This window comes from Cyprinodon variegatus, unplaced genomic scaffold, assembly GCF_000732505.1.
Source record: "Cyprinodon variegatus isolate N-32 unplaced genomic scaffold, C_variegatus-1.0 Scaffold397, whole genome shotgun sequence".
NCBI lineage: Eukaryota > Metazoa > Chordata > Actinopteri > Cyprinodontiformes > Cyprinodontidae > Cyprinodon > Cyprinodon variegatus.
Window position 1 is genome coordinate 272,485 of NW_015150850.1, and position 22,617 is coordinate 295,101.

The 22,617-nt window shown below is 38.6% G+C and overlaps 1 protein-coding gene across 6 annotated transcripts in view; it reads left to right on the forward strand.

The window, feature by feature from the left end:
* The window catches only part of LOC107092858 (tenascin-like), a 47,651-nt gene extending 25,460 nt beyond the window's left edge, over nt 1-22,191 (forward strand). For 3 of the 6 annotated variants that reach the window (XM_015387536.1, XM_015387537.1, XM_015387538.1), the window contains 17 exons: nt 1,565-1,840; nt 3,127-3,399; nt 7,529-7,804; nt 7,890-8,162; nt 8,825-9,136; nt 11,687-11,959; nt 12,189-12,311; nt 13,246-13,389; nt 13,472-13,591; nt 13,691-13,834; nt 13,930-14,060; nt 16,730-16,868; nt 17,201-17,352; nt 17,498-17,594; nt 17,682-17,843; nt 19,354-19,517; nt 21,516-22,191. In XM_015387536.1, the coding sequence (XP_015243022.1) occupies nt 1,565-1,840; nt 3,127-3,399; nt 7,529-7,804; nt 7,890-8,162; nt 8,825-9,136; nt 11,687-11,959; nt 12,189-12,311; nt 13,246-13,389; nt 13,472-13,591; nt 13,691-13,834; nt 13,930-14,060; nt 16,730-16,868; nt 17,201-17,352; nt 17,498-17,594; nt 17,682-17,843; nt 19,354-19,517; nt 21,516-21,626 (3,170 nt within the window). In that variant the 3' untranslated portion in view covers nt 21,627-22,191. The remainder of the gene's footprint in view (nt 1-1,564; nt 1,841-3,126; nt 3,400-7,528; nt 7,805-7,889; nt 8,163-8,824; nt 9,137-11,686; nt 11,960-12,188; nt 12,312-13,245; nt 13,390-13,471; nt 13,592-13,690; nt 13,835-13,929; nt 14,061-16,729; nt 16,869-17,200; nt 17,353-17,497; nt 17,595-17,681; nt 17,844-19,353; nt 19,518-21,515) is intronic. The other 3 variants (XM_015387539.1, XM_015387540.1, XM_015387541.1) reach the window with 2 other exon arrangements.
* Nucleotides 22,192-22,617: the final 426 nt, after the last annotated feature.

Below are 22,617 nucleotides of genomic sequence, written 5' to 3' on the forward strand. Positions count from 1 at the left end.
AGGATTATCATTGGTGAGAGAAATGGAAATACATTTTTTTTCCTATTATATTATGAACAGTTTTTCTTTTCTTTTGAAGAACTTCGATTGGCAAATCAATCAATTTTTCCCTTTTTAAAAACGAAAAACTGTAACCCCCTGATTCTGCATCCTCAATGCTCCGCTCCACTCTGCCCCGCTCACATACGTTGCACGGAATACTTGCACAGTCGCGTTAATCAATGAGAACTGTTCCACATCCACCACTACTCATCGGCATGTCACCGTCCACGTACATCTTCTCCGTCCTTAACCATGAAAATACAGAGCCAAGCTATTTTTGCTCCGTTCCGGTACGTCGAAGCCAGCCAGGTCAAGATCTGCGACTGAAATAGCACCAAACAACAAAAAGAATGTCAAGAAGTTTCCAAGTTAAATATGGTAACAACAGATCGTTAAAAATAATTAAGAGCATATTTCTTATATATTCCCCAAACACTAAGACTGTTTAATTAAATTATTGGATGCAAACTATGGGTTCTTCAACATACCAGGAAGCAAATTTCTCATCTTGATCGAAATATTTATTTCATACTAAGGGCCTAAAAGTTTCATTTAATCCACAACAACTTCCAAGAGCGCATCTCAAAACTTCAAAGAAACTTCTTATCGCAGGCATGTATGAAGAGATGCTGAGTTTGGAAGTAGAGAAAAAAACAATGTTGTGTTTTCCTAATTATCTCTTTTGCAAAGACCCACAAAGAAAATAAAATGTTTGGGCAGAAACATGTCTGATTGATGCTGATAGTGAGTTTTAATTATGTCATATTAAATTAAGCGTTCATTAACATATTTCGCTGCTATGAATTAGGCTACATATTATCGCTCATGCTCTCCTCGAGCTCCAAGGACGTTGGAGCGCAGCAAGATGGAGGAGCCGCGAAGGATACAGCTTTAATTTGCGCAGGCGGTCTGGAGCGGAGATGAGGGGATAAGGAGGGCAGGGGATTTCGGGGTAGTATGGTTCAAGGGGACCTGTAGCAAAGTATCCCCACTATAAATCTTGGGAGGAAGGAGAAAGTGGAGGAAAATCTGAGAACATCTATAGGGAAATTAAAATAGAGTTGGAACCTTTAAAATAAATATTTAACACACCAGTCAACCTACCAAAGATTATGGTTAAGAAAAGATTCCCTCGGACGAAATCAAAGCTCAGGTTTTTATCTCATAGAGATGCTGTTGGGCGAGGTATACATGCAACCTGACATGCAATAATGTCAGACTGTTAGCTAGCTACAAAGAACAGCTCACTAAAGGTCCTAATTTAATTATTAAGATATTATTCTTGTTTATATATGCTGCTTAATACATAAAACAGGGCTTATTTTCATTGTTTAGTTTTAAATGAATCACATTCTTTTCTAAACAAACGCAATGTTAGACACGATTATGTGAACATTTCTAGTGGAAAAGTTCTTTATGTAATGGTTGGTCCTAATTTTCTTTCACATGACTGTAGCTGCCTACCTAAGAACAATCTTTCTTTCAACCTAACTGATCCCAGTTTGATTTGTCTATCTACCAGCGGGTTTGGAGCCGACGCTAGGAAACCTCATCATTTCTGACATTACATGGGACAGCTTCGTAGCATCCTGGAACCCTACAGGGGAGGACTTTAACAGCTTTGTCATTGAGGTAACAAACATGGACGATCTTGCAGAGGCACAAAACCTCACTCTATCTGGGGATGCTACAAGCCTGCTCATCAGCGGATTAAATCCTAATACCAGCTACATGGTGGGCTTGTATGGGACACATCAGGGTTCATTCCTAGAACCCCTGTACAGTGAAGCAACAACAGGTACCTGCGACTTGCTGCGTTGCAGTTTATTTTTCAATAATTCTTCCTACCATAGTCAGCATTTGTCGAGCGTTAAAAATGTGTAACTTCTATGTCCAACTCACACTGAGGAGTGAATCCTTGGCTGCATGAAACAAATCAATCGCAATAACCTGGTCAATGTTTTGGTATAACTGTCCGGCACCAAGGCCTCAGTGCATTGAACTGCTGCATCCTAACTGGCATTACCTGTTTCACCTTTAAGTCACTGTCTCTGTTTCATTAAGAGAAGGAAAGGCCATTCAAACCGAATCATCGAACAGAGAAAACATTTGTCCTTACTCCCACTACAGTTACCCAAGTGCATGAAGCCTATTTCCCTTTCATCCTTGCATTGTGGTCAGGTCTGTCGCTGATGTGCTGCAGTGATTGCAAAAGCAAAACCAGTAACTCACCCACCCCTGCTCATTTTACCCTGACACCATGACCATTTCATTCCATCCATCAGCCTTCATTCAGTATGTCATTGATTAACCTTGAGCGATCATTTGCCCATATGCTCTGCCGCTCACAGCATTTGTGAGTACTTGTCTCAACCGGACTCTATGAGTTTGTGGAAGTGAAAGTGAAATAGTTACCTTTCCAGAACATCAATGTAAATATCCTAATTTCCTTTTGAACCACTAGGTGGCAAATGATTAATTCTTCTTTCTGTTATCAAGGTAAAAAGCTAAAGAAGTGTTAAAATACTGCCACCTTGTTTTACATCAGGTGCATGTTTGCACTAAATTATCTATGTGCATTACTGCATGTAAAATATAGATATGTGTTAAAGCTAAATCATAGGTTCTGCATGTTGCAACATTTTTTCCACAACATAACTGATGTAGTGCATGATCAGGTAGTTTTCCTTAGGCATGAACTCTTCCATTTTAACTATATTTAAAGTGTTATGAACAAACTAATTGATTTAAACTTTGGACAAACGTTTTCAGCATTGGAAGCAATAATATTAATTGACGCTTGTAAGTATTAATCCTTTTTAAAAGCAACAAATATGTGTAATTTATGTTGGAGTTTAACTGCTAATGCAGGATTTTAGCATCTGAATAGATATATGCATGTGTTGAAGCTTTTATTTAGCTGTTCACATGACTGGGTTTTTTTATGGTTGATTTTAGTGTTCTATTCACCTTTTTTTCTTTTAACAATAACTCACTTGCAAATAACACCTCAGCAGATGAGAGGCTCACATTTTCATTTTACAGAATGACTGACACATTCCTAACTGTGGTTTCTTTCTTTAGTTATTCAACCAGTTGTTGGCAAACTGTTTGCCTCAAACTTTACACCTGAAAGCTTTACGATCCACTGGAACAACACTGAAAAGCTGTTTGATGGTTTTGTCCTGGAGATAATTGACTCAGACTGGCTCATGGAGCTAATGGAGTATAATATATCTCGTAATGTAACGTCCAAAGACGTCACAGGGCTCAGGCCCAGCACTGATTACATAGCCTACCTCTATGGGACGTACAAGGGATCTCGGACAGGAGCTGTCAGTACTGTTGCATCAACAGGTATTTTTACTTAATGTACCTTTAAATGTTACAGAAAGTTAGCAAATTATGATGTTTTTTTTGTTGCTTGAGCATCAAAATCATATAAATCTTAAGGAAAACAAAGTTTCCATGACTGTCAAAACAGCCATGTAAAAACTAAGTACACCTTGCTTTCCTTAGGTGGGGACAGTTGGTAAACATTCAGTTATTGTCATGATCGGATTAACAAATCTGACCCACATGCAGAGAAACCACTCAGAGAACACGGAGAAAAGTTTGAATAGGTTTATTTGTGGTAATGAGAACAGGGGTTGGATCTGAGACTCAGTGAACTGGTGAACCGGAACTGGAAAGTCAGAAGGGAAGATCACAGAGATCAGTTCAGGGACCATAGGAAATGAGACTGCGGTTTGAACCTTGCAAAAGAGGAACTCACGTTTAAGGGGGCTCTTGTCAACCCTTGAATCCAGTCTGTGTGGGGTTATCTAGAGAAGAGGGAACTCGTTGGAGAGCGGACAGGTAGACAAACATACAGGTAGACATACAGGTCAGAACCAACAACGGCTAATTGTCTTTCTAATGGCAGCTACTCTTGGTAGTTTTTCACTGAACAACTAAGTAATTCTTCAGTGAGGTAACGAAATAAAAACATGTCCCTCTCAAAGTGTTCCAAGCACAGAAGAAATAATGTGGAGTGCTCAAACTTCTCCCGATCTCGTCTGACCTGCTTCATCCACCTTGAAAGCAACTCAGGATCCTTGAGAAACTTAAATACACTGATACCATCTTTATGGGGTTTTAAGCAAAAAGCTGCAACCAAACGCAAAGGCATAGCAGTATCTGTAGTAATCCATGACAACCTCAGAAGCTGTCCATAACAAAACCTCTGTTCCAGTCATTCTTCTGTTTACATCAGTCCTGGTTTTTCCCTCAGTCAATAAGCAGCACCAGAGTCCTCTTAATGGCAGAGGTTTTAAAATAAAAACTATTTTAAGCGAGCGCTCTTGAAATTATTACATGGATCATCGGTATTCATGTCTTGATCTACAAAAAATACTAGAAAATTGTATTATTGTGTCATCAACACGTTAAATATGATCACCTTTTTGTAAGTAAAATATGTAGGTAGTTTAGTATTCTTCGGCATTAGCAAACTGTAATAACTTAAGGTTAATAAAGAGACCAGCAATGGTCTTTACAAAAAAGGCATTGTTACCGTCCAGCAATCTGGGAGGGGTTGTAATGTTAAAATCTAACCAATTTGCTGTCCATGATTTGACCATTAAAAAATATTTACCTAAAAAAATATTATTTAAATGTGAAGGAGTATGTTAAGGAGTTGTCAAATTTCCCATAACTGGAATTCCCACCAAATTCACCCCAAGATAAAATCATGCAGTCCTTGGAACAATTATTAAAATCAAATGGCCCCATCTCTAACTTTATGTACTCGGTCTCGTTGTCTTCCAATTTATCTAATAACGTCTCATCCATAGCCGTTTTCCTGGACCTCCTTAATTTAGGGCATGGTGCTAGAACACCTCTAAAGAGAGATTTCTGAAACCGATGTCCGAGTCTCCTTAGTCTTGTCTTGGCATGAGGGGGAATATGGGTATATTCTGAGCCTCTCTCTGTTGGCCAAGTTGCTCTTCTATTTCTTAGGAACTACCTGACCATTGTATCCAGGATCTCATTCCTTCATTAAGACCTGGATTTCTTGACCATAGGAGAGGGTAGAAATGTAGACAAACCAGTAAATAGCTTTGGCTCTTGATTTAGTTCTCTTTACCACTACACACTGGTTTAGCACCCATGTAAAGGCAGCAGACGTTTGACAAATTCCCATTCCATTCTCACCTCACTCTTGAACAGGAATAGTTGAAATCCTCCACTTAGGGTTGGAACTTTCCCCTGACCTGAAGCACAACCCTTTTTTTAATACTCCATGAACATAGAAGACCTGATCTAGCCTAGCCAGCAAAACTAATTGTCGCCATTTACATGGCACTTTAGTCTGGAAAGGAGTGTGCAATGCTGGTATTTCGGGGTCTGTGCGGCTCTGACAACAGATTAATATTTTAAGTATTTTACGGCAGGATCATAATCTTGATGAATTCCCTGATAAGATGAATATTCTAGGTGCACTTTCTTACTTAAAAACATTTAGACTCATTTTTATTTTTTTATTTTTACCCACTTATGACAACAAATATCGCAAAGCCACTGTCTGTCAGGCTCAGAACAATAGGGCCCAGTATTCGAGGTGGCCATACAGTTAGAATTCTCAACAAAATGCAGTGAACAGCGTCGGTATCTAAGGCAGGAACCTTTGGTCTTATAGTTCAGTCCGAGCCCAGATGATGAGGTTGATTCCAACCGGTCGTCTGTCAACACAAAGCGGCAGGCACCGCCCAGACAGTTCCAGAAGCAGATGTCTTGGAGGTTAGACGACAGGTAGGAGATCAAATCTGAGCAGACAAAGGAAGCAGGATAATCCAGAGGATGAAGCCAAAGCCGGTGTTGATGACATGCTCGATTGTCAGAGCCAGGAGATCAGAAGTCCAAAGAGGTGCCAAGGGGAAATCCAGAACGAAGTCAGGAAACAGTTAAAGGTTTGGTTGAACTAAGCCAGGCAGAGATCCGGCAGGAGTCCAAAGACAGGTCAGGAAAACAGATCAGAACAGGGACAAGCAGGCTCAGAGGTCCAGAGGTAGAACGGGTCAGGATCAGACAATAAGAAGCACTTCAAACACTAGAGAACTTCTCACCACAGGCTCGAATTAATCTGGCCCTGATGACTGGTTGAAGGCTGGTTAAATAGAGACTGAAACAGGTGGATCAGATGAGCGGTAATGAGAACTGGGTGGAGATAAGCAGGTGATTGAAGTGAGTAATCAGACAGATATCTGTGCCAAGATCATGGCACTCTAAAAACAGGAGCAGCACAAGAATGAGATGCATATGCACACACTTTACTGGATGTGCTTCAGGAGCATCAAAGATGCTCAAGAGACACGTCTGACCTTAATGTGTACAAGCATCAAACGCTTCTTTGCTGCTCCATCGCGTTAGGTGTGAATGTAGCATTAAGGTTCCCGAAAAGTGCTGTTGAAATATGGGCCCAGCTCCGCCACTGTGATTGGTCCAATCTATTTGGACCAGAGAGCATTGAGCCTAACCGGACTGCCTACCGCCATGTGTAGGTTAATCTGACTGGCCAGGCTAGGGTGGATCTTCATCCCTGCCACTTCGAACTTGAGGAACCAGGTCATCTGCATAAAACAGAGACTTGTTTTGCCTACTTCTTAACAGGCCTCAGCCAAAATGAAGAGAGAGAGAGAGAGAAACAAAAAAGAAAATAGAATTGTCTTGTATGAAGGATTACCAAGAGAGAGACTCTTCTCTCTAAAATCGTCAAGGAAATAATATCTCAGTACATAGCAAGTATTCTGCAATAAATTGTAGATTGATTTGTCTAAGGTAGGAATGTTTACCTCGTATTAACTGTCAACCATGATGGTAAAGTAGTCATGAAAATGACTTATTTTGCCAACAAAAGGCTTGGAAAACCTGCAGATATTTAGTGGAATCATAAACTCTTATGTATACATTTTTTTCAGTTTAATGTGAGACTGGTTGTCTGGCAAATATAGGCTGGGTTAGACTGTCAACCAAACAATCATCCAAAGGTCTCAAGTAGGTCTTCAAAGCGATAGTTGAGAAAGGATATCAATATTTTTCAATGGTTTTGTTAATAGTCAGACCTCAAACAGATTGAAACATGAGGGATACGAAGAGTCCTACAGTATGCATTTTAGAATACCAGCAATTCACAGTGAACTGAAGCTACAGCAAAGCAATGTCTTTAAAACCTCTAAGTCCTCCATTTAAAATCAGCTTCTTTAATTTCTTAGTAGTACAGGTGGTTTAACAAGAGACTTAATTATTGTGTGTGCTTAGTTTTTACTTGATTGTATTGACAATAGTGACAAACTGAGAAACTATTTTCCAAAACTTCTTTGTGTTCTATTTAAATAAATATACTAGCAGCTTAAGTAATCAATTGGTTTTCTTAGACATGAAATTTTAAGTAGACTCAAGAACAGTCTTTTGACTTATTTCAATGTATTTTTTTTCTCCCTTATAGCTGAGGAGCCTGATTTGTCCAAGCTAGTTGTTTCTAACATTACCTCAGACAGATTCTCTCTGTCATGGCGAACAGGAGAGAAGGAATTTGATACATTTATAGTCGAAGTCAGAGAGTCTGCTTTGCCCTCGCAGGCGATGGGGCGCACTTTGCCAGGAGATGCTCGCTCTACTGTAATGGCCGGGCTCAGAGCAAACACAAGCTACAACATAAAGCTTTACGCCAGTGAAGGTGGCAGACAAAGCACACAGCCACTCCTGGCTGTAGCTACAACAGGTATCCCTATAACACTCCATAAATCAGACATTATGTGTGCACAGGATCAAGTAACTCAAAAGGCCACATTCTTCTTCTTGTTCAGAGGAAGTGCCGCTGTTGGGGCCGATATTTGCTTCCTCTGCTAACCCCCATTACCTCAGCTTGCATTGGAATACATTGTCGGGCTCCTTTGATGGCTTTGTCCTCCAGGTCAGTGACTCCGAGCAGCAATCTGATACGCTGGAGTTCAGACTACCTGGTGAAGCCCGTAACTTTACAATCCCTAACCTGATGGATGACACAGGTTATGATATCGAACTGTACGGTATTTCTCATGGGCGTCGCACTCCCTCTGTGTACGTCCATGCTCTCACAGGTAATGCGTAATTTACTTATATGACTTACTCTATATATTTTTCTGAAGTTAATTTGAATTCTAAGACACTGAGAACCAAATGCTCATGCATAAGCAGTATTCAATTTAAATTATATACCCGGCTTATTGTTTCTTCTGTTCAGTTGTTACTCACTGTAATCATGCAGGCTTGCACAGCTTTGGAGTGACTAGTAATGTTTTCTGTTTTTCCTTTAAATGGAAAAAAAGTATAGAAACTAAGATGTTCATAGTTTTTGCTGTAGACATTTAAAAACTGTAACAGAAAAATACCAAACTAAGCAACCTAGGACAGTCATCAACGCATATAGTTACAACTGAACAATGATCAGTTGTAACTATATCAGTTGTATTGGTCCATCAATTGAAGCTTCTAGGAAGATTACTTTTTTCTGTTATCTGTTTGTTCCTAGTTATTTGTCTCAATGTAAATTATTTATAGGCTTTAAAATGAAGCGTATTGATGTATGTCCCATTTGCTTTTAGCGTATAACTGACCGATAGATTTTGGAGATTTTAAACTTTTAATATTTCTTGGAACACTTGGAAGAACAGCCTGTATTTTTGCTTTTGCGACCACTGCATACATCATACCCCCTTAATAAAATTTTGTATCCCCTCCAACCAATCCCTTTCCTTCCCAGCTCCTTTACCTAAAGTGGAAAACTTGACCATATCCAACGTAACCCCCTACGGTTTCAGAGTGTCCTGGGAAGTGAAGCAGCACCCACTCCATCAGGAGGACATATCCCCCTCTGGTGGTGGTTTTAGCCACTTTCACATTGTGGTGACAGACTCAGGCTGGCTGTTGGAGCCTCAGGAATTCACCGTACCAGGAGACCAGAGTCACCTGGACATTTGGGGCCTCATCACCGGCATTGGCTATGAGGTCAAGCTAACTGGGGTGTCTGAGTCGGGTCTTCTTTCTCGGCCCTTGACTACAGTGGCAGTGACAGGTACCCCTTACAGTGCACTGAGAGGCCCCTGGTTTTACTAAACACTCTTCTTACTTCTAATTTTGCAGCTGTTGTATGTATTAATGGAAAGCTGTTAAGATATAGTTAGTTTGACTGTTATAACATGATGCATGGGTCTAAATACATACAATCCTGATTAAAATCCTAGGGGTGGGGAATGATTTATGTGTTCACATTTCAAGTTGGTGGATTATAACCAGGTTGCAAGAGGAGCTTTAACAACAAAAACAATGAGCAAAAGAGTTAATTTTTTCCAGCCTTTTTTTTATTGTCATTTCACTGTCACAAGTCCAGAGCAACAAAATGAACTCTCTGCATTTAACCCATCCCCTTGGGGAGCAGTAGGCTGCCATTGGGCAGCACCCAGGGAACAGTGTGGGGGTTAAGGGTCTTGCTCAGAGAGTGGGAGCGGAACTTGAACTCAGAACCTCAAGGTTTCAAGCGCAATACCGTCCGTAACCACTAGGCCACAACTCCCCAAAGCAGGCATTAGCTTGAAGGATCTTGCTTAAGGATCCCCCCAACTGGGATACAAACCCAGGCTTCCTTTTTGCAGGATGGGTGACTTACAACTTGAGCTAGCCACCCGCTATGTGAATGAAAATGTTTTGAATCAAATTTACGCAACTAAAATTAAATTAACCAGCAGTGTATTTAAACTCATTTAAACAGGCTGTTCTTCAGCTTACTAAAGCTGATTGGTTTTCTTTTAAATACCCCCTTATGGCAAAGAAATAAAGGTTTTCTGTCTCCAGACCTGGCTGCAGATAAGCATCTAGAAATGGTCCTTCGCCGCGGCCCGCAGACATTGTAAACAGTAACACAATCACCGACCTTGAAGAGGCTGGGACAAACAGGTCAAGTGTAAGACCCTGAAATAGTTTACAATGCACTGATCTAAAAGATCTGGTAGATTAAAGAGTAGGAATAATTAAGATTAAGACTCTTACTGAAACTCACTGTAGCATAACTACCAGATGAAAGAGAGAGTTGTAAGAGAGGGCTTTAAAGGGGAAGTTGCCTGACGGGTGTAGTGCTTTATCAATTCCAAGGACTCCAAATTGCTGCTCCATACCTACTACACGGTAATGGAAGTAAACTACAATGTAGCCACAGCTGTCCTGGGACATACCAACAGAATCAAAGCTGCAATCCAATCAGCACCACCTGGCCCTCTGACCACCACCACCAGATGGAGAGATTTGTAAAGTGTCTTGTCCAAAGATACAACCACTGTGATGGACAGAGCAACAGCTTGAACCTACAACTCATCAGTTACATGATAAAGCAATACCTCCAAAGCCACCATTAAGTATGGCTTAACGAACAACATTAGCTTTAAAAACCACAGACCTTCCTGCATCAGAATCCAGGTGTGGACATTAAAAGGGAAGACCTAAGATGCAAAAACTGCATTCTAGACCTGTTTGCTTCAACTGTTGCTAACTGTTGCTACCAGGACAAACCATAACTAGAAATGTTCTTTGTAAAATGAAGGAAATCCCATTATAATTTAAGAACCTTTTCCTTCAATGGGACAGTGATTAGTTCCAGACCACTGATGTCCTTCCTGGAGCTATTTTCACCACATGGAGCAACGTTCCCAGCAGCTTACTGGAATCACTGCATTAACCTCATCTAAACATACTCTGAGACTGATCTAAATTATTTAGTCCTTTGTTTGACACTTTTTGTTAAATTTGTGGGATTTATTATTACTGCTGTCTCAAACATTTGGTGCTTCTAGTTCAATTTGGAATTTAATGTGCAGCCTGGTTACAATGCATTAGTGGGAAATTTGAATGTATGTCACTTGTTTCCCATGTCTTTGGATTTTAATCTTGAATGCTTTGATATTGGATCACAACCTTCAGTCTTTTAATTTCCGCCCTTATAGTGCAACTATTTCTCTAGAGCAATTTGACCTTTTCTTTATTCTAAGTGTTCTCTTGTTGAGCAGGTGCAGCAAAGCAAAGGAAGAGACGCAGTTCTTCCTCTGCTTCTTCCTTCAAAATATGAACAAGCATTTCTGTTTGGTTTCATATTTTGTCATGTGTTTTCCTTCGCATTGTAGAGATCATGGACATCTTTTGGTGAACATTCACCTTTGCACTGTGTTGCCTTTGACCTCTGTTTAAGCTTTTTAGATTTTTTTCAGAAGTTAAAACCTATTCTTTAAGCAGGAAAACACTGATAAATCGACAGACACTGAGCATGAAATGTCTTTTGATTTCCTCTTCAAGATAAATTATTTGTCTTATTTCCTTTGATGTGCACTGAATGCATCTGGTCAGGGCTTGAAGGTGCATGGAGAACTCATCTCAACACCTTGACATTAATAAAAACCTACAAAAATCCTCTTGTCTTCTCTTTCTTATTTGTTCTTCATGAGCCGTCTTTAGATCTATTGGCACTAACGTATACTGGCTGGAAATATAGCCATCTTTCTTTCTCATATCTGACTTCTTCCACAATAAACACTGTTGCTAAAAAACACACTACTTCGTTATTGTTTCCTTGTCTAACCAGAGGCAGAGCCGGAGGTGGAGCATCTCTTCATCTCGGACATCACAAGTCATAGTTTCCGGCTTTCGTGGGCGGCGGACGAGGACCAGTTTGACAGATTTGTGATCAAAATAAGAGACAGTAAAAGATTAGCTCATCCGCGGGAGTACAAAGCGCGTGGCAGTGAGAGGACAAAGGTCATCACTGGCCTTATGAGTGGCACTGAATATGAAATCGAGCTTTACGGCCTCACATTGGACCAGCGTTCCCAGCCTATAACTGCAGTTGCTCAGACAGGTATATGAAAACTGCTGCAATGGGTTTTACATTTTCAAACTAACTATCCTTTCTTTCCCCAAGTGTGCGTTTAGTGCAATAATTAAAAAATAACACTAATCATGTTACATCCTCCTTTTAAGGTCAAAAATAATAAAAGGACATAGGTCAAATGGGTTCTCTCTGTTCTATTTGTAATAACGTTTCACTTTTTTTTCACATCGGTGCCTTTGCTTTTATGCTCTGCTAGGTCTGAGTGCTCCGAAAGGACTGCATTTCACTGAGGTGACGGACTCTTCAGCTGTGGTTCACTGGTCCAATCCACGCTCTCAGGTGGATAGTTACAGGATCACCTATGTGCCCTTTGAAGGGGGTAAGAACTAAATCAGGGTTGTTGAAATACTACAGTGCTCTGCTAATTTAAGTAATTGATTACGGGAGTTCGATGTATGTTTATATAAATGCGCCGCCAAAATTTGATCACTTTATAAGAAACGATTCAATCAATCAAACACGTATCTCTGCTTCTGTCTGCTTGAACCCCAATCGACCTCAGCAGAAGTTTTTCCTCTCCACTGTTGCATGCTCTGTGTGAGAGATTGCTGAAGAGTCAATTAGTCAATGCAATCTTCTAGTTTTCCTTTGATTGAAAACTTTGAACCAATCTGACTGTATGATCGGTTGAATTGTCACTTTAAAGTGCCTCGAGATGACACGTGTTGTGAATTGTTGCTATATAAATGAACTGAATTAAGTTATAATGATTAATCAAAAATAAAAATTATTGTAATGTTTTTTTCGTATTTGACAAGTTTACATATTTTTCAATTTGTATTTTTTCATTCTTTAAATATTATATATCATTTTATTATATAGATACTTAAGATATACTGTAGTTTAAAATAATAACTGCAGCTACTCGCTCTCCTAGTTTTGAAATTGGTTAAAATTAATTAATCGATATTGTGGTGCATAATTTTCATCATCGTTAGTTTGTGTTCCTCATGTCTCCCTTTGATTCGCTTTTGACTTTTTTACACAACCTGTTACTTCTATTTACATTTTTGTGTTTTATTTACCAATAATCACCTGGATTATCAGCATAACTGCTATTTGTAGTAAACCACAGACAAACTGTAATACTTTCATGTAAGGATAGTAGTTCTCCTCCTGCAGATGAGCTACCATGTTCTTCAATCTTTGATCATGAACTCTTAACTTAAAGGCAATAGTAGAGGTGATTATTGGTGTTCAGATCGTGTTGTTTCCTCTGTTCTGACTTTGTTTGTTCTCTCTATTTTTCACAGGAAGCCCATTGATTTTGAACGCAGATGGCAGCATGTCTGAGATGCTTCTGATCAATATGTTTCCTGGAAAGACCTACCAAGTGACTGTGAGTTCTCTGAAGGGTCTGGAGGAAAGCGAGCCCAGTACCGGCACTGTAACCACAGGTTCGATTTCAGCTGTTTTCCTACAAAACTTCCCATCTGTGTTAAGACGTCAGACAAACTATTTTCCTATTTAATCCTTCAGCTCTGGACAGCCCCCGGGGTGTGACTGCAGTAAATGTCACAGATACGTCAGCTTTGCTGTCATGGCAGCCATCCGTGGCCACAGTCGACGGCTACGTCATCACCTACAGTACTGATACAGGTTTGTTTCCCGTTAAGAAACCATCTGAAAACCTTCCTGAGTGGAATGTCAGTCTGATTGCTTGTATATGATCGTATCATTTTGTTTTTTTCCCCCCAGTGTCCCCAGTGGTGGAGCATGTTTCTGGGAACATAGTGGAATTCCAGATAAACACCTTGGTTCCAGGATCTCATTACACCGCTGCCGTTTATGGTGTGAAAGAAGCCCAGAGGAGTGAGTCCACTCTGACTGCATTTACCACCGGTAGGTCAGACAACGCTGTGCAAGAAATATACAACCTTTTGTTACACAGTGGTTTGTAGAATATTAAATCCAAATTCTAATTTCTCTGTGTCTAGATTTGGATCCTCCTCGTGACTTGATGGCTAATAATGTTCAAACTGACACCGCCACTCTGACATGGAAACCGCCTACTGCTGCAGTCACTGGCTATATGCTAAGCTTCTCCTCTCCTGGTGGTGTAATCAGAGTAATGTTCACTTTTAGCATTGACCACAAAAAAATTGTATACTTTGCAAACCCAAACTAGCTACTTCCTTACACTCTCAGGGATGGCTTTGCATATAAAGTCATAACAAAAGGTTTCTACAACTTTACTTTACTTTACAACTTCTTTTTATTCTGGTAATTAATACAAAAATATGGATGTAATTAACTGCAACATTGATTTAAATCACAGAAAACAATCTAACCATTCAAATACTGACTTGCACTGTTTAAGACCAATCAGTATTAAGATGATTTTAGTAAACATATGTTCATCTGAAGGGGAAAATGGTTCATCTAGTAGTGATTAGTAATGGAAATAATTCTTCTTTAGGGCAAACGTGTTTTTCTCCAAGCAATTATAGTATGTACATCCGGAAAGTTTTAAATGTTAGGATACCTCTGGAACTAAGACTGCACTCAAAGGGACTGTATGTTCAAACTTTTAGGACTTTCAGTCGTTTTGAAAAAAGCTTCAGGGCACCAGATAAACTCCAATGGATTCAAAGTGTTGAGTTAACCCCAGTGCAGAGCTTGGTCAGACATGGCAGCGGGCGGATGTGAGTGGTTTAGTAGGGAGGATATTTTTGGAGGCTTGGCATGTGTAAGTCAGGGCGACAGAGAAGTTACTTCTTTCTAAGGATTCTAAGGACAGTTAAAAATGTGCGCTGAACTGAGAAAAAAAACCCCATACATTTGCAGTTTCTGTGTTTTCATTTAGAAAGAGTTGCAATTAAATCACATGTGGAAATGTTTTCTCATGCATCTTAACACATCCCAGGCCTTCATCCTCCTGCTACCTTCTATTTTCTTCTCCTGTCGTCGCCAGTACTAACATCCGGTTAATCATGTGTGACGTGAAAAAAGTTCTTCCATTGTGCTTTTTGGAAATACATTTATGCGACGCAAAACACACAAAAAGGATCCAATTTTTTTTTTTTTTTTACTGAATTAATGATTTTCAATTAAGAACATTTTATTTTTGTCATTAATTTATATTTGTCATTAAATTTTCAGTGTAGAAAATTTGTTTATTTTGAACATTAAAGACAAAGGAATGCCCTTATAAAGAGAAATGAGAACCACCTTAAATCCTATGTCATCTTAGGAGAGAAGCCTCCTCAGATCATTCATGTCTGGGGTTGCCTCCTGTCCAGAGACTTGACTCACTCAGGATTTTCCTCAAAAAACAGTATAAAGAATGACTAATAAATAGTGTCAAATCCGGCATAAGTCAGTTTTCCCAGTGATCCATCAGTAGTTTGATGAGCAATACTTTTTTCCACCAAGGCGGAGCAGCATATCACCAAGCAAGACTAAGGGTGTTTCCCACTAGTGTTCCTTACAGCAGTTTAAACCAAGCAGAGTCCTTCATTGGATAGGTTACTTCATTTGGGTGGATGAGGAAGTTATGTGATCCATGATGCGACCCAAACACCTTAAAAAGTAAAAACAAAACATCTTTGCTTCCAATTTAACTGTGGTAAGAATAGGTTTCCCCTGAGAAGTGTAAAACAATAACTAATGCATCAAAAGCAATTGAAAGTATACGTTACCTCATGCAATATTTACTCTTCATAATCAGGTTTTAAAAAAAATCAGCACAACCACAGTGATGAAGGTTACTGATTATTTTTTTGATGAGCTATAGAAAAAATAACACTGTTTCATAAAAATTGCCTTAAAAGGCCTTTGACAAGGATAAAAACATGCTATTCTAGTGGTTTCCAAACTTTATGCCAAAAGGGCAGCATACCAGCAGATGGGTTCATATCTGTGCTGTGTAAACTCTTTGAAGGGTTTTCCTCTAAATTGCACCTTGAACTCCTTCTTGTTATCATCTACATTAATGATATTGATTGAAATGTCCCCAATACTGACGGCACACAGGAAGAGGTGCTGAGTAAACTACAAAATGTCCTCAAAGCTAGTCAACATTGACTCTGTGCATTTAAATTTGTTTGTATCGGAACAAATACTGTTCAGAGTCGATATTTCAGGCTAACAAAAGCTTGGCTACCGGTTCAAATATTTTGGTGTTTTTATTAATGAATATCTCATATTTTCAATCAGCAGATAGTGAAAAAACTTAGAGTAAATTTGGTCTTTAATTTGCTCCAGCTTGTGTCTTTAAAAGCCATGAGAAACCTCCAAAGACGTTCATGTCTCTATTGGGTTATAATAATAGTATACACTTGCTCTCAGTTTCTTTATGGTACTCTTTAATTTATAAAAAGTCGCAAATTATTTTTATATGGTAGGGATGGTTAATCCCCTCTGTCCGACAGAAAAAACTAAACCACTAGTATATTTTCATCAATTAACAAAATAAAGGGAAAATAAACTGAACAAACAAGAGGAAGTTGAATGTTTTATCTGTGTGGTTTAAGGCCATGTACTTTATGTGAATGTAAAACCTTTACACCCTTGTTGTGGATAATTTAGAAGGTTTAATCAATTTTGGAAAATAACAACAATGAAAATAAGTGAAATCAAACAAGGCTAGTATGTCTACCTTCCCAAAAATAGTGTTAAAGTGACCTCAGTGGCTTCAGGATCAAATGAACATCCAGGAAACTCCAAATCTGAACACATTTGACCTCAACTGGAGCTAATAATTTGTGTCCTGTTTTTATTATTTGTTGGCTGCAGGAGGTGATGCTAAGCCCGACAGCGTCTTCTTACAGCATGTCTCAGCTAACTGGCTCTACGAAGTATGATGTTCGCCTCCAGGCCATCTCCGGAGCTCAGAGGAGTCGCTATGTAACCACAACCTTTTCCACCAACAAGGGTAAAATCCCATTTAAAAAAAACTCAACTCTCTATATTTGTATCCCGCACTGAAATTTCCCTCTTAATGGGATTTTTTTCAAGTCTCTGACTGGTTACACAACATACCAGATGCGTCTCTAATGCTAATTCCATCAAAAACAGCTTAGCCGTGTCTATTTATTCCTCCGCCCCAAACAGCTCATATGGAACAACTTTAGTTGGTTTTTTAAATCCTGCTTTCATTTTTCATAAAGTCATTCCCGTTATAGTAGGATATGGTATGATGGATAACAACAATGAAGAGGAAGCACTTGCGTGCTTGAAGTCAATTTAATGTGTTTTTTTTTCCAGTTGGACAGTTGTACGCTCGTCCCTGGGACTGTGCTCAGATTCTTCTGAACGGGGAGACCACCTCTGGTCTGTACACCATCTATATAGGAGGAGAGGAGAGCCAGCCCATTCAGGTTTACTGCGACATGACCACAGATGGTGGAGGATGGATGGTGAGGAAACAGTTTCACATCACAGATCACACAGAACAGACTAGCTGCTATGCAGCACCTGTTTTTTTTCTGATGATTTACTGCAGACAGAGCCACAGAGACCTTAGTTGTTGTTTTGACACTCATGGAAGCCAGTCCTCCTCAGGTTTTCCTCAGGCGCCAGAACGGAAAGCTGGAATTCTTCAGGAACTGGAAGAATTACACAGCTGGCTTTGGGAACATGAATGATGAGTTCTGGCTGGGTAAGAGGAGTCCTCTTCTGGCATCATTCACTCTCTCTCCCTCCTCTGTACCCCTTGTAATGCTCACTCTTCAACTTTGTCCTATAGGTCTCTCAAGCCTCCATAAAATCACATCTTTAGGACATTACGAGCTGAGAGTGGACTTGAGAGATAATGAGGAATCGGCCTACGCGCAGTATGACAAGTTCACAATTGCAGAGCCGAGAACACGATACAAAGTCTATTTAGGAGCTTATAGTGGAACAGCAGGTATGCAACGGTTCAAAGTAGATCTAAAGATCCACGTTTTATCCACAGTACAAATATTATCGTATTTTATTGAATCTATCAGATACACAAACACTGGTGCCAGGTTTTTAAGTTCAAGGAAAATTACTTAGGGTTCTTATTTATTAATCTACGTCTTTGATTATACAAAAAATAATGGGAAAACTCTTACATGTTTATATATAAAAGGGCAGAGCCCTTTAACATTGGGGTTATGAGATCTGAGGAGGAAAGTTTGGGGGTCACATTAAAATGTCCTAATTTTTAAAGGAAAAGCACTGTACTTTTCAATTAAGATAATTTTAAACTAGTCTTAACTTTAAAGAAATACACTCTATACATTGCTAATGTGGTAAATGACTATTCTAGCTGCAAATGTCTGGTTTTGGTGTATAGAGTGTATTTCTTTAAAGTTAAGACTAGTTTAAAGTTATCTTCACTGAAAAGTACAGTGCTTTTCCTTCAAAAATAAGGACATTTCAATGTGACCCAAACATTTGAACGGTAGTACTGTATGTATATATATATATATATGGACGTGCTGTATATACTGTATATACCTCATGCACCTTTTGCTCTTTTTGACACCTTCTTTTTGACTATTGAGACTACTGACTGAATTTCTCCACTGTGAGAACAATAAAGTCTATCAATCAGTGAATCAATCAATCAATCAATCAATCAATCAATCATTCAATACACAGCACTGAAGTACTGAAATATGCATGAAAGCCAGAAACAAGACCTTTTATATATCTGCATTTTTGTGTAAGAACAATAAGGAGTTTATTCATGGTGAGTTTAGAAGATAGAGACACTTACTATTTAATCTTACCCCCATTCAGAGGCCAACCAAACATTAAGAGTTAAATGCTTAAACGGATGCAATGTAAGTCATAAGCTGATTGGTTTTAGAGAAGCTGCAGTGAGTTGATTTGATTACTTTATCACTGAGGCAGGGTGGGGTTTTTTCACTGAAAATTCAGAATCAATAATAGACTTTTTTTTTTTGCTTGCTTGCTTTTATTTAGGGACCTTGTTAAAGTTCAAATTACGATTCTTTGCTTGCTGACTGGAAAAGTTTTAGGGTAAAATTTGAAGTAACTACATAGAAGCTAGAGGTGAGCCATGATATTCTGAAGTCAGAACAAATCATTTCCCTGAAGCTCATTTGAACCAGTAGCGCCGGGAACGTAAATGTCCTCAGATCCTTCATATTTTCACTAATGACTGAGACAAGATGAACCTGAAAATACCTAATTAGTCTTTCGAATTTAGCACCTCACTAAAAGCCATTGACCTAATATTATGGATGGGTAAATTGGACCTTAAGGAACATAAAAGTTCACTGTCAAAATCAATGAAATAATTTCCCAAACATTAAAGCATGTTGATAATCTTCTATTAATAAAAAAAAAGTATTTCAGAACAGATCCTACCTTTGGAGCTGAGCGTGTGGAACCAGTTATTAATCTTTTCTATTTCCTGTCAGGTGACTCCATGTCCTACCACCAGGGCCGGCCCTTCTCTACGTATGACAACGATAACGATATTGCTGTGACCAACTGCGCCTTGTCCTACAAAGGCGCCTTCTGGTATAAAAACTGCCATCGTGTAAACCTCATGGGAAAATATGGTGACAGCAGTCACAGTAAGGTACATTGTACATTTCTTTTTCCCTCCCTATATGAAAGTGTGAGTTTATCCAAAAATTATTACGCTGTCAATGCATCTAACCCAAAGGTTTTTAGTGCTTCTCTTTTCTTAGATGTATTAACTCACTGGGGCTGTATCTGATGGTACAGGTGAAACTAGATATATAAATTACATTTTTCATATTGAAATTAAATTTAGGTTATTAGTTAGGATTGTTTTTTTTTTTAATCCCCTCTAACTTGTTTAACTTGAAGGAAATAGCTTCAAGTTAAACTCCTCCAGGCCAGTAAGTGGCACAATCTCGCCCAGCTGTTATTCCGTACGGTTTCCCACATCTTTGAATGTTTGATCTATCTGTTTGGAAGAAAAGCCACAACCTACACATAACATCTGAGACCATTTGCTTCCTTAGGTCTCCATTAATGCTTACAATCTCTTCCAATGTTCACCCTCTTTTTTCTTCTTAATTGTTTTTCTTTTCTTTTTTGGTTTGAATTTAAAAAATATAAAATATATACAGTAGCAGCCGTTCAAAATAGCCCTTCCCAGTCAAACGCCAGCCGAATGGTGGCCCACTTCCCTGCAGCTCCCAGTAAAATCCCCCCTAACCACCAGCCACTGGAGTGACCCCCTCCTTCTCCTGGGCGTGCATATTTTTTTACTCTGTCTACACCTTTTCACTGAATTACAGGGTCTGACCAGGAGATAATGCTCCCCTTTAGATCTTAAGGTCCACAAATCATGACAGAATATTTTAGTACAAAGATTGATGTCTAAAAAGGAATCTTAGGGGACCATCCAAGGACCCATCAAGGAAAGTGGGGATGTTTTGAATGGCTACTACAGTAAAAGGGCTTTTTTTCAGTTCTATTATGGAGCTAAAAGGATCTGGCAATGCCCTAGCTTTGTTTCCCACGACTTCAGTCTACTTTTTCTATTGGTGCTGCATGTTTTTGCATTAGAAGTAGATACATTAGAAGTAGATACATTAGAAGTAGATACTTCCATATTTTGGACCCATCAAAATCCGTTAAAGAAATATTAATATCATACTTTAACTGTGCACCATTCTAGAAGTCTGTAGATAAAAATATAGTTTTGATGAAAAGGTTGTATATTTGTTTTAAGTTCTATATTTGCTCCATTTTTTGTAGAATTGGAACAGCCTTTTATTTAAGGGTCTGGAAAAATGGGACAGAGTGATGCCAAGCTTTGACAGTTTGCTGGAATAGTAGCTTTAAACATGATGCTGTCATCTCTGCACATCACACCTAGGATGGGAGCTTCTATTAGGGCTGATTTTATCGTGGATAATAACACTCTCTCTGTTCTGTGGTTAATGAACACATTTTTGTGCCACATAAATTTCCTTTCTTGTAGACAGAACTGATCATTGCTGAATATTCTTGTCCTGTTTGCAGTTTTTTTATTCTGTTGTTTGAACCAATGAACTTGGCTTCTGCAGGTGTCTGCAAATTATAAACAAGGATTAAACAAACTTTCAAGAATCCAAATTAATTTCATGATATTTTGGCTCATTTTTCTATGACTTAAGTCATTATTTTTTTGAGGTGTTCCCTAAATTAACTTAAATTAATTGATTAAACCTTTCAGGAACTCAAACTGACATGGCATCATCATTGTTGCTGTTGCTGCTTTAATACAAGGTTAAAACTGTTTTAATACAAGGTTGCATATGTAAACTTCTTGATAAAAAAAAAAAAAAAAGAAATAGAGAAAACTTAGTTATACATTTTTTTTTTCTGGCTTTTATCACATGCAAACAACTGAGCTAAAACAAGGCAGATTTAGTCTAATTTACTGACAAAAGGTAATAAAAATAAGGGGTTTGCATCGCTTTGGTCAGGTCTCCTGACTTGAAAAAAGGCGCTATATAAGTACATGTGATTTACCATTTACTTTACCTTGTGTTTTAATTACATGGTTTCAGTCCACTGCTTTTATTTACCTGTTTTCTTCTTTTTTTATGTCACACAGGGGATAAACTGGTTCCATTGGAAGGGCCACGAACACTCGATTGAATTTGCAGAGATGAAGATTAGGCCAGCAAACTTCAAAAACCCTGAGAGCAGAAAAAAGAGCTCATAAACTTGTGAAACCACCGCTCCCTACCCCCACTGCTCCTGCACCTTCTCATCCCTTATTTAGAATCACTCTAAAATACACAAACCAGAAAAGAGTCATTTACTGGAATCCAGTAGGCTACTGGGTTTTACGTAAAAGCCTGGTATAAATCGCAACAAAAGATCCAGACATGACTTTTCTAATTTTCCCTTATGTGTCATGTGATTTATTTCCAAACAAATTAGTTGTTGATCAGTTGTCTTTTTAAGAGTCTTGTTAAAGAACAATGATGTGTTTTGGAAAACAAGCAACTGCATAAGTGTATATACTTAAAAAAAAAAAAAAGGATCCAATAAATTTGTGACATTTCACATCCCCCCCCCTGCTGTACCCCAACCAGTCATGACATATGTTGGATAACATTTACAAAAAAAGCATAAAGATTCCTTTTAATGAACATAAGTTAAGTGTTTGTTGTAAAAACCCTTCGCCAACGTGCTTGCTGTTCATATTTCATTTTTGATTTGCTTTTTTGATTGAAAACAAAAGCATCTGGTGCTCTGTATACAAATAAAAAGGTTGGTTTGATAAAGGGAGAAGTGCTTGTTATTTTCTGCACAATATCATATATGTCCAGCAGATGGCACTATTTACTTTTTGTACTCCTTGTCCTTCCTGAGAGGATTTTTACACATCAAGTGCAAAGGCATCATTTCATATCAGGGCAGTAAGAGTGATGCATATTTTAAAAGAGCTGTAATCATATTTTCGTGTTAAAAGCTACAGGAAGTATGTAAATGTTGAATTAATTGATACAATTTTTTTTAAGGTTCACAATGATCACTATCTAGGTCAAATACATGTAGGTGCTTTGGAAGGATAAAAACATTCAAGAGGACAGAAAATTAAATATATCTGTATAAAAAAGGTTAATAAAAAGACCCATTTTGTGTGATGAAGCAAACCTTTTCAGATTAAATGATTAATAATTAAGTGCTTTGCTAAAGAGGCTTGA